This window comes from Phyllobates terribilis, unplaced genomic scaffold (assembly GCF_046119375.1).
Source record: "Phyllobates terribilis strain yellow unplaced genomic scaffold, ASM4611937v1 Scaffold_9__5_contigs__length_417890890, whole genome shotgun sequence".
Lineage (NCBI taxonomy): Eukaryota > Metazoa > Chordata > Amphibia > Anura > Dendrobatidae > Phyllobates > Phyllobates terribilis.
The window spans coordinates 399,850,835-399,863,074 of record NW_027362769.1 but is presented as its reverse complement, the minus strand read 5'-3'; the positions used below and the strand labels follow the sequence as shown (position 1 = coordinate 399,863,074).

The 12,240-nt window shown below is 46.9% G+C and overlaps 1 protein-coding gene across 1 annotated transcript in view; it reads left to right on the top strand.

The window, feature by feature from the left end:
- The window catches only part of LOC141161429 (RING finger protein 112-like), a 45,813-nt gene that overhangs the window by 31,708 nt on the left and 1,865 nt on the right, over positions 1–12,240 (top strand). Inside the window, exons 7-11 of the mRNA XM_073646238.1 lie at positions 5,378–5,464; positions 5,695–5,818; positions 6,050–6,180; positions 11,698–11,751; positions 12,132–12,206. Coding sequence (XP_073502339.1) covers positions 5,378–5,464; positions 5,695–5,818; positions 6,050–6,180; positions 11,698–11,751; positions 12,132–12,206 — 471 coding nt within the window. The remainder of the gene's footprint in view (positions 1–5,377; positions 5,465–5,694; positions 5,819–6,049; positions 6,181–11,697; positions 11,752–12,131; positions 12,207–12,240) is intronic.

The window sequence follows — 12,240 nt, the reverse complement described above, 5'->3', positions numbered from 1 at the left end:
TAAAGTGGGAGATTTATACAAGGTAAATGGGATTTTGAATAAGGAAGGCTATCACTCCATTTGCAAAGCCATGCCATACCCTGTGGACAGCGCTTGATTGGAGCCAGTTTCATCCTATAACAGGACAATGACCCAAAGCACACCTCCAAATTATGCATGAAGTATAGGGAAGAAGCCGGCAGCTGGTATTCTATCTGTAATGGAGGGGCCAGCGCCGTCACCAGATCTCAACCCCATTGAGCTGTTGTGGGAGCAGCTTGACCTTATGGTTCACAAAAAGTGCCCATGAAGCCAAACTTATGGGAGGGGCTTCAGGAAGCATGGGGGGAAATGTCTCAAGATGAACTCAGCAAATTAACAGCTAGAAAGGTCTGCAATGCTGGAATTGCTGCAAAGGAGCATTCTGTGACCAAAGCAAAGTGTGAAGGAGAAAATTATTCTTTCTAATAAAAATCATTATTTCTAACCTCGTCAATGTCTGGACGATATTTTCTAATCATTTTACAACTCATTTGATAAATAAAAGTATGAAATGGAAAACACAAAATTGTCTGGGTGACCCCAAACTTTTGAACGGTAGTGTATATACACTACATACTACATATACTATATATATATACTGTATATATATACACACACACACACACACACACATACTATATGCTATATATACTACATACCAGAGCCGTAACTACAACCGGGGCAGCCTGGGCACTGCCCCGGGGCCCCAACCACCCAAGGGGCCCCAAACTGATGGTAAAAAAATTTATTTTAATACTTTAATTTTTCATAAAATACCCAGCTCCTATATTCCCGTCAGACAATGTCACCCGGAGGACAGGAGAGACTATCATTTCAATAATTTCCAGGAGCTCTGCCAGCTGTCAATGAATGGAAACCTGCACTGGCCTGGAGAGTCTCATAGCACAAGATGTGTAACAATATGTTAGTCTGGAGATCACAGAGAGTTGGCAAGGCCGGCACACTGACCGTGACAAACTCTCAGCATCATGGAGAGGAGACAGTCTCAGCAGGCACAAATATCTCTGGGACAAACTGTGAGAAGCCCGGCTATAGGTCTATACTGCTGCGAGGGGGAGGGCGAGGAGGCGGGGAGGGGGAGTTTTGGGCGGGGATGGGGAGTTTTGGGCGGGGAGGGGGCGGGGAGTCTCCATAATCACACATTCCTCCTGGCTCCATAAATATCTCTGTGACAAACTTCTAAAACTTGCATCATAAACAACAAAATCTATTAAAGGTCTTGCGGAACGTGGTGAAGCCTGTGTGCTGTATACAACAATGCGTAGCAGCTTCACCACATTCCGCACCACCTCTAGTGATTGAAATGTTGAGGGGCCCCACTATGAAGTTTTGCCCCGGGGCCCCGAAGTTTATAGTTACGGCACTGCTACATACTATATATACTACATACTATACTATACCTAGGGAACTACGTGCGGCCTCATACTGAATCTAGGGAGCTATGTGCGGCCTCACACTGTATATAGATGGATATGTGCGGCCTCACACTGTTTCTAGGGATCTATATGGGGGCATATACTGTATATAGGGAGCTATATGGGGACTCATACTGTATATCGGGGGATTATGTGGGGCCTCATACTGTATGTAGAGGGCTATGTAGGGCTCAAACTGTTTGTAGAGGCTATGTGGGAGCTCATATTGTATGTTGGAAGCTACGTGGGGGCTCATACTGTATATAGGGGGATTATGTGGGGGCTCATATTGTATGTTGGGGTCTATGTGGGGGCCCATACTGTATATAGGGGGATATCAGTATACTTAATTGTGCTCAATATTAAGTCATACAATTAATGTAAACAAATAATTATAATTAATATGTTAATATTAATATTGTGCAGAATTAAATTCAGCCTATTGGTGCGGCCTCCACAACAGTCTCGGTCTCCCATGTGACCCCTTCGGAGAATTGATCTCCCACTCCTGCTCTATGATGTGTAGCAGTATGTTATGTATAGGGCTGTACACAAGGGATACATTTGCGCAGCGCACCATGCGCACCGCTATCTCTGTTTTTTTCCGTCTACAGATGTGCACCAAAGCACCTGTGTGTTGCTCACATGACATATCACATGATTTATCAAAGGGGATCATGTGACATGTCTTGTAATACATCAGGTACCAAAGGGAGGTGGGGCCCACACCTTCTAAACTTCCCGGGGCCCTCGCTACTCTTAATCCACCCCTGATGCCATGGTTAGGGTCTTGAACTGGAGTCTCTGGGCAATGGGGAGCCAGTGAAGAGATTGACAGAGAGGAGAGGCCGGGGAATAGTGGGGGGGCAGGTGGATTAGTCGGGCAGCAGAGTTTAGGATAGATTGGAGGGGTGCGAGAGTGTTAGAGGGGAGGCCACAGAGCAGGAGGTTGCAGTAGTCAAGATGGGAGATGATGAGGGCATGCACTAGTGTTTTTGCAGATTCATGGTTGAGGAATGTGCAGATCCGGGAGATATTTTTGAGTTGAAGTCGGCAGGAAGCGTAAATGGTTTGGATATGTGATTTGAAGGAGAGATGAGAGTCCAGGGTTACCACAAGGCAGCGAGCTTGAGGGACTGGGGAGAGTGAACAGCCATTAACGTTAAAATGACGTTGAATGAGATGGTGGAAAGATGATGAATTCTGTTTTATCCATGTTAAGTTTTAGAAATCTAGCAGAGAAGAAGGATGAGATAGCGGACAGACATTTTGGGATTTTGGTTAGTAGGGAGGAGATATCAGGTCCAGAGAGGTAGATCTGTGTCATAAGTATAGAGGTGATACTGAAAGCCGTGAGACTCTATGAGCTGTCCCAGGCCTAAGGTGTAGATGGAGAAGAGCAGGGGTCCTAGTACTGACCCTTGGGCGACACCAACAGATAGCGGGCAAGATGAGGAGGTGGTGTGTGAGTGGGAGAATGTCCGGTCTGTTAGGTATGAGGAGATCCAAGGGCCAAGTCTGTGGAGAGATAAGAGAGTTTGTAGTAAGAGGGAATGGTCCACTGTGTCGAAGGCAGATGACAGGTCGAGGAGGAGGAGGACAGAGTAGTGTCGCTTAGATTTGGATGTTAGTAGGTCGTTGGTGACTTTAGTCAGTGCAGTTTCAGTAGAATGGTGCGGTCAGAAATCAGATTGTAGGCGGTCGAAGAGGGAGCAGGAGGAGAGGTGGGAGGACAGCTCAGAATGGACCTGTTGTTCCAGTAGTTTTGAAGTATAGGGGAGAAGTGATATGGGGCAATAGCTAGTCAGAGAGGATGGGTCAAGGGATGGATTTTTGAGGATGGGTGTGATCAAGGCATGTTTGAAGCACGAGGGGAAGACACCAGTTGTTAGTGACAGGTTGAAAAGGTGGGTTAGGGTTGGGATGAAGATAGTGGTAAGGTTGGGGATGAGGTGGGACGGGATTGGGTCAAGTTCACAGGTGCTGAGGTGTGACTTGAAGAGTAAAGAGGAAAATTAATCATCCTTAATGGTGGAGAAGCTGGTTTTGGAGGAGGAGAGTTGAGTAATTATGAGAAGGGGCTGTGGGGACTTTAGGCAAAAGCTTTGTCTGATGTTGTCAATCTTCTGCTTGAAGAATGAAGCAAAGTCTTCGGCTGAAATGAGAAGAGAGGGAGGAGGCGCTGAGGGACGGAGGAGAGAATTGAAGGTGTTGAATAGCTGATTAGGGTTGTGAGACAGGGTGGATATGAGAGATGAGAACTATGTTTGTTTTGCTGCAGTGAGTGTGGACTTGAAGGTAGTGAGGGACTGCTTGAATGCGATGAAGTGCTCATTGGAGTGGGACCTTTTCCATCTATGCTCAGAAACCCTGGAGGCCCGTCACAGTTCTTTAGTTAGGCTGGTGTGCCAGGGTTACCTATTGATTGTGCGAGCTTTGATATGTGTTAGGGGGGCGACAGAATTGAGAGCTGCAGCTGTTGTGATGTTGTGTATAGCGGCAGCAACATCTACATCATGTAAGGAACTAATGTCTGTAAGAGAGAGAAGGGATTCAGAGAGTGAGTGTAGGTCAAGGTGTTTAAGATTTCTGCGAGGGTGTGCAACTTTGTGGAGTGGGGATTGTGGCCCTGGAGAGGAGAGGATAGAGAATGTAAGTAGGCTGTGGTCAGAAAGAGGGACAGGTGAGTTAGAGAGGTTAGATAGGGAACAGAGGCGGGTGAAGATGAGGTCCAGTGTGTGGCCATCTTTATGGGTGGCTGTGGAAGACCATTGAGTAAGGCTGAAGGAGGAGGTGAGGGATAGAAGCTTAGAGGCAGCTGAGAGGGAAGTGTCAATGGGTATGTTGAAATCGCCCATGATGATAGTGGGGATATCAACGGAAAGGAAATGAAGTAGCCAGGTGGTGAAGTGGTCAAAGAAGGGGGTGGCTGGAACTGGGGACGGTAAATGATAGCCAGTTGGAGGTTGGAGGGGGAATAGATGCGCACACAGTGCACCTCAAAAGAGGGGAGGGTAACAGAGGGTGGTAGTGGGATTTGGGTGAAGGAGCAGTTATCTGACAGGAGAAAACCTACTCCTCCACCATGCTTGCCAATAGGGCGGGGGGGTGGAGTCCATCATACGAAAGTGCAGCTGGAGAGGCAGTGTCAGAGGGGGTGAATCAGGTTTCAGTGATGCCGAGGAAGGAAAGTTTGTTAGTGATGAAATTATCATGGATGTAGGAAAGTTTGTTGCAGACAGAGCGAGCGTTCCATAGAGCTCCTGTTAGAGGGACTGGGGAAGCGGGGCTGGGCGGATGGGTATAAGGTTAGAAGGGTTGCGAGAGTTTTTGATAGATCGTGGGTAGGAGGTGGAAGTGACTTTTGGGATGTGGTGAGGAGGGCCAGGATTTGGGGAGATATCACCAGCAGTGGGGAGGAGCAGAGAAAGTGTTAGTAGGAGGGAGCAGGAGAGGGCATGAGGTGGCTGCCTGTGTTTGGAGTCACAGGATTGAATGTTGAGGAATAGTTCTGAAGAGGATGTGAGATGAATGGGGAGGATGGAGGGAGAGATGACCAGTTCTTTACTAGGTGTAGGGATTAGGGGTGGTTGTAAAAAGTGAAGGATTAAGGGAGTGAGAGTGAAAACAAACACAAACATTGTTTACTTTATTTAAGTATCCAGTTCCCTTCATATTAAATTCAAGTATAATTCATATTTCTGACACTTAAGCGATGATACACGTAAGGCGATGGACTGCAGATTAAAGTCTATTGCAGACTCATTGGGAGGTGATATCAACCGGTAGAGCAGGTACTTTGTGGGCTTTGATTTTGTGTGACTGACCACAATCATCCTACCATCCCTCGACATCCTGCATCTCCACCACCTATGGTCCCATCTCTCCTTCATTAATATTTGATCATTTCTATATTTCAGCACCTAAATATTCTGATCCGTGACTGGCAGAGCTCTAATGAATTTGGTCAAAAAGCAGCAAACTCTTACAAAGAGCATGAGATGGAGGTATGACCGGGCTGACGGTGAGAGGGCTTTTAGCTACTATGATTGCAAACTACAACAATCTGCATGTTGATGCAGTTTTTGACTAAAACTTTGCCACGTGGCTGCAACGTGTGGCCACATCCTGACCGTAAAGTCCATTGGAAAGGAAATGGCATTGGCGGTGGGTGATCATGGGTGATGGATGAACCTGATATTGGAGATTCAAATTGTCAATTTTTATTTTTTTGTAGAAGCTGCGGAAGAGAAATAGCAACTGCCCGGTGCTCAAAACTCTGAGCAGTCCATCCACGAGCAGCTTCCTACTGCCTCACCCAGGAATAAAATTCCCGACATCCGGTCACGGGAGGCTATCAGGTAAAAGACGAATTAGAGGGTCCCATCACAGGGAGGGATTATAGTACATATCCAAACACAAGGCACCCACAGCTTGCTCCAAATTACCTTCTAGCTGGATGTAAGAGGAGCCGGAGCTGCAACAACCAGCGAGCCCAGTATCTGATAGCTCCTCCGACCAGTAAATACCCGCATGTTATATATTCCGGACAGACCTTACTCCAGTGTAATGATTATTGCGTCTCTTCACAGACATGAACGATGATTTCAGGAGTCACCTCACCACATACATCACCAACCTCTTGGGAGGCGTTTGGCTCCACTGTAAAACCAATGTCCATGGAGAGAGGATCACGTGCGGCCAGTTGGGTCGAATACTGAAGGTTGGACATGAATTGTTACTGATAATATTCCACAGCCGATTGTCTCGAGTCATTAAATGGCTCAAACACCAAATTGCTCCAAAGGCGCAAGTAGATCCCAGATTAAGGGATGTTGAAACTTAATAACTTTTATTTAATTATGATTAACATAGGTCAAGAAATGTTAACATTTATTGCAGCATGAATCCCATTTTCATTCAGATACTGGGCTATATATAGTGGAGGAAATAATTATTTGATCCCTTGCTGGTTTTGTATGTTTGCCCACTGACAAATACATGAACAGTCTATAATTTTAAGGGTCGGTTAATTTTAACATTGAGAGATAGAATATCCCAAAAAAATTAAGAAAATCACATTGTATAAATTACCTACTTTTTATGCATTTAGCAGTGAGAAATAAGTATTTGATCCCTCTGGCAAACAACACTTAATACTTGGTGGCAAAACCCTTGTTGGCAAGCACAGCAGTCAGAGGTTGTTTGTAGTTGATGATGAGGGTTGTGCACATGTCAGGAGGAGTTTTGGTCCACTCCTCTTTGCAGATCATCTCTAAATCATTCAGATTTTGAGGCTGTCGCTTGTCAACTCGGAGCTTCAACTCCCTCCATAAGTTTTCTATGGGATTAAGGTCTGGAGACTCTGTAGGCCACTCCATGACCTTACTGTGCTTCTTTTTGAGCCACTCCTTTGTTGCCTTGGCTGTATATTTTGGGTTATTGTCTTGCTGGAAGACCCAGCCACGACCCATCTTCAATGCTCTTACTGAGGGAAGAAGGTTGTTGGCCAAAATCCCACGATACATGACCCCATCCATCTTCCCTTCAGTACGGTGCAATTGTGGCGCCCCTGAGGGTTCGGTCACCACAGAGGTCTTGCATCTCATTCAGAGGTGTGGTATGTCACTCTCGGGTAAGGAAGGAGTATGGCTCAGGACCCTAACACTACATCCACTACACCACATTTCCGGGGGACAGGGCGAGATTGCTCCTACGGGAGAGCACAGTCCCTGATCCCTGGCTGGAGTGGGGAGGAACCACTTAGAGAGGGGGAACTAAGTAGTGGATGGGTGGAGGACGTAGATCCTGGGAGCACTGGAGTAGGATATTAAAACAGTACACCATCTTAGTTCAGCGCCAGAGAGTTCAGTCGGAGGAGTAGTGAGGAGGAGACAGGGGGCAGAGGCTCCGTACGAGCTCTGCCCCACAGGCAGGCCTAGTTAGGAGGCCTGACCCTGAAAGTAGGGAAGAGAGGAAAGAGGGAGCAGGAAGGCTCCAGGACGAGAGGAGAAGGGACCCCAGGGGTATGGGCCGTGCAGCAAGCCACCCGTATGCCCGCCGCTACCGGGAGGTAGAGGGGTCAGGCCAGAGAAGGGGAATCGGGTCCCCCAACCAGCAGAGACTACAGGGCTCAACTGGGAACCAGAGGCTGCAGGACTTTAAGTACAGCAGGCCGTCCACACCACCCACTAGGAAAGTAGCCACATAGGACCCCGGGGACGGAACACACGTCGCCCGCTAAGGCCCGAGGACACTGGACAGAGGTGCCGCTAGGTGTGAGGTACAAGGAAAGAGGCCAGAGAGGACACACAGAAGGGGGTCCTGATAAATACTCTGGAGATATCTGAGGGTCGTCCGAGCCCCTCACTGCGTGAACACAGGACGCCGTGGGCCTTGCACTGGCGCCTGTAACTGTAACTGCTATAATCGTGAGTAAAGGCCCTGGGACTGCACCATCTTGTCTCTGTGTTCCTTGCGGCGCCAGCACTCACAGCACTAGAATGCCCTGCACAATCACCGCCATCATCCATACACGCTGCCCTGAAGCTACACTCTTCCTGTGGGGAATCACATCACCTTGCTGCACACACCATCAGCTTCAGTGGACTGCTCCGCAGCGGCGGTTCCCAATAACCGCATCCCCCAGGTGGCGTAGTCGGACTATTTAAAACAGATACACATAGACTACCCTGGTTTGACCGCCCTGGGCCACGGACCGGGTCGCCGTCACGGTGACTACATCCCCCAGCATCTACAGGCCCAGCTCCGGGTATCCCCATGGCCCAGGGGGCGCATCACAATCGTCATGTCCCCTTTGCAGAAAAGCACCCCCAAAGTAGTTTCCCCCACCATGCTTCATGGTTGGGACAATGTTCTTAGGGTTGTACTCATCCTTCTTCCTCCAAACATGGCGAGTTGAGTTAATGCCAAAGAGCTAAATTTTTGTCTCATCTGCCCACAGCACCTTCTCCCAATAACTCACAGAATCATCCAGGTGTTCACTGGTAAACTTCAGTCGGGCCTGCACATGTGCCTTCTTGAGCAGAGGGAACTTGCGGGCACTGCAGGATTTTAAACCTTTAAGGCGTAATGTGTTACCAATGGTTTTCTTGGTGACTGTGGTCCCAGCTGCCTGGAGATCATTAACAAGTTCCTCCCGTGTAGTTTTAGGCTGATCTCTCACCTTCCTCACGATCAAGCATACCCCACAAGGTGAGATTTTGCATGGTGCCCCATATCGATGTCGATTGACAGTCATTTTGTATTTCTTCCATTTTCTTACTATTGTCTCCTTCTCACCCAGCGTCTTACTTATGGTTTTGTACCCCATTCCAGCTTTGTGCAGGTCTATGATCTTGTACCTGACATCCTTAGAAAGCTCTTTGGTCTTGCCCATGTTGTAGAGGTTAGAGTCTGACTGATTAATTGAGTCTGTGGACAGGAGCCTTTTATGCAGGTGACTATGTAAGACAGCTGTCTTTAATGCGGGTAACAAGTTGATTAGGAGCGTCTAACTGGTCTGTAAGAGCCAGAACTGATAATGGTTTGTAGGGGATCAAATACTTATTTCTCACTGCAAAATGCAAAATAAATTTATCTAATTTATACAATGTGATTTTCTTGATTTTTTGGGGATATTCTATCTCTCAATGTTAAAATTAACCTACCCTTAAAATTATAGACTGTTCATGTCTTTGTCAGTGGGCAAACTTACAAAACCAGCAAGGGATCAAATACTTATTTCCTCCACTGTAGGTATCAGATTTTGCCAGCAACAGATTTCCAGGTACATAGCTATACGCAATATCACAGCTGCAGCCTGTGTATATACTACATTCATTGAGTGTTCCTATTGCTATTGCTCAAATGGATTCATACCACATATTAAAAACACAGAATAGTGGGGTGGCTATTCTTTTTTAATATGTGGTATGAATCCATTTGAGCAATAGCAATAGGAACACTCAATGAATGTAGTATATACACAGGCTGCAGCTGTGGTATTGCGTATAGCTATGTACCTGGAAATCTGTTGCTGGCAAAATCTGATACCTATATAGGCCAGTATCTGAATGAAAATGGGATTCATGCGGCAATAAATTTTAACATTTCTGTCTGCAACCACCACTAGGAGGAGCTCCCTGTATACAGAGATACAAGATGGTTGTCTGCAGCCACCACTAGGGGGAGCTCCCTGTATACAGAGATACATGATAAGATTCTGTCTGCAGCCACCACTAGGGGGAGCTCCCTGTATACAGAGATACATGATAAGATTCTGTCTGCAGCCACCACTAGGGGGTGCTCCCTGTATACAGAGATACATAAAAAGATTCTGTCTGCAGCCACCACTAGGTGGAGCGCCCTATATACAGAGATACATGATAAGATCCTGTCTGCAGCCATCACTAGGGGGAGCTCCCTGTATACAGAGATACATGATAAGATCCTGTCTGCAGCCATCACTAGGGGGAGCTCCCTGTATATAGAGATACATGATAAGATCCTGTCTGCAGCCACCACTAGGGGGAGCTCCCTGCATACAGAGATACATGATAAGATCCTGTCTGCAGCCACCACTAGGGGGAGCTCCCTGTATACAGAGATACATGATAAGATCCTGTCTGCAGCCATCACTAGGGGGAGCTCCCTGTATACAGAGATACATGATAAGATCCTGTCTGCAGCCATCACTAGGGGGAGCTCCCTGTATACAGAGATACATGATAAGATCCTGTCTGCAGCCACCACTAGGGGGAGCTCCCTGTATACAGAGATACATGATAAGTTTCTGTCTGCAGTCGCCACTAGGGGGAGCTCCCTGTATACAGAGATACATGATAAGATCCTGTCTACAGTCACCACTAGGGGGAGCTCCCTGTATACAGAGATACATAATAAGATTCTGTCTGCAGCCACCACTAGGGGGAGCTCCCTGTATACAGAGATACATAATAAGATTCTGTCTGCAGCCACCACTAGAGGGAGCTCCCTGTATACAGAGATACATGATAAGATTCTGTCTGCAGCCACCACTAGGGGGAGCTCCTTGTATACAGAGATACATGATAAGATGCTGTCTGCAGCCACCACTAGGGGGGGCTCCCTGTATACAGAGATACATGATAAGATCCTGTCTGCAACCACCACTAGGAGGAGCTCCCTGTATACAGAGATACATGATAAGATCCTGTCTGCAGTCACCACTAGGGGGAGCTCCCTGTATACAGAGATACATGATAAGATTCTCTCTGCAGCCACCACTAGGGGGAGCTCCCTGTATACAGAGATACATGATAAGATTCTGTCTGCAGCCACCACTAGGGGGAGCTCCCTGTATACAGAGATACATGATAAGATTTTGTCTGCAGCCACCACTAGGGGGAGCTCCCTGTATACAGAGATACATGATAAGATCCTGTCTGCAGCCACCACTAGGGGGAGCTCCCTGTATACAGAGATACATGATAAGATTCTGTCTGCAGTCACCACTAGGGTGAGCTCCCTGTATACAGAGATACATGATAAGATCCTGTGTGCAGTCACCACTAGTGGGAGCTCTCTGTATACAGAGATACAGGATAAGATTCTGTCTGCAGCCTCCACTAGGGGGAGCTCCCTGTATACAGAGATACATGATAAGATCCTGTCTGCAGCCACCACTAGGGGGAGCTCTCTGTATACAGAGATACATGATAAGATTCTGTCTGCAGCCACCACTAGGGGGAGCTCCCTGTATACAGAGATACAGGATAAGATTCTGTCTGCAGCCACCACTAGGGGGAGCTCCCTGTATACAGAGATACAGGATAAGATTCTGTCTGCAGCCACCACTAGGGGGAGCTCCCTGTATACAGAGATACATGATAAGATTCTGTCTGCAGCCACCACTAGGGGGAGATCTCTGTATACAGAGATACAGGATAAGATTCTGTCTGCAGCCACCACTAGGGGGAGCTCCCTGTATACTGTATAATTTATTTATAATCTTTTATCTGCTGAGCACCCTCTAGTGGAGGCTGCAGGTAATCAGAATTATATTGTGTAGTTTTGCAGAAGATTTGTAGCTCTGTTTTAGTTAAAGTTCGAAAAATAATTGATCTGAGTTGAATGTTCCTTCTAATTCTTTCATAAATCCTGTTCCTATTATTGTAAGGAGCACTTGAGCTGTGTGAACAGGACTCGATCAAAGAAATCTGGGGTGAGAAATCCTGATCTCTTTTGTGTTCTTTTTCAGGATTTTGTCAGAACGTTGCAGCAAAAAAACTTCAGCTTCAATTCCCCTATGGAGGTAATGGTGCCATGTCTTAAAGTGCCCACTAGAGGCAGCATATCACAATCCCCAATATCAGAGTGACCCCTAATCTCCAGGAATAATGGTCTACGGATCACGGTTCTCCTCGGTCTTTAGTCCAAGTCACTGGAATGAAGAAAATACTCTCGGGACGTTTTGCTTTTGATTTTTCTGAAAATGTTTCTACGTTGTAATGTAACCCTCTGTAATTCCTCTCTGCGTCATTCTCTCGGCATTGCCCTGCGCCATTTCTCGTTCTCACACCGGCCTCGTACACGTCAGTGCCTTTGACTGCCCGGATGCTCCATACATACAGGGATGGGATTGGGCTCCTGGTCTTCGGTCGCCCATATTAAATCCTCATTTTCTTCTTCCAGTTGTTCTATGCCCTCGAAAACTACAAATCCATGAACAAGATTAAGGAAGAATTCGAAGAATTTATTGAAAACAAGGTGAGAGCGCTCGTCCCTGTGGGTATATTCTGTA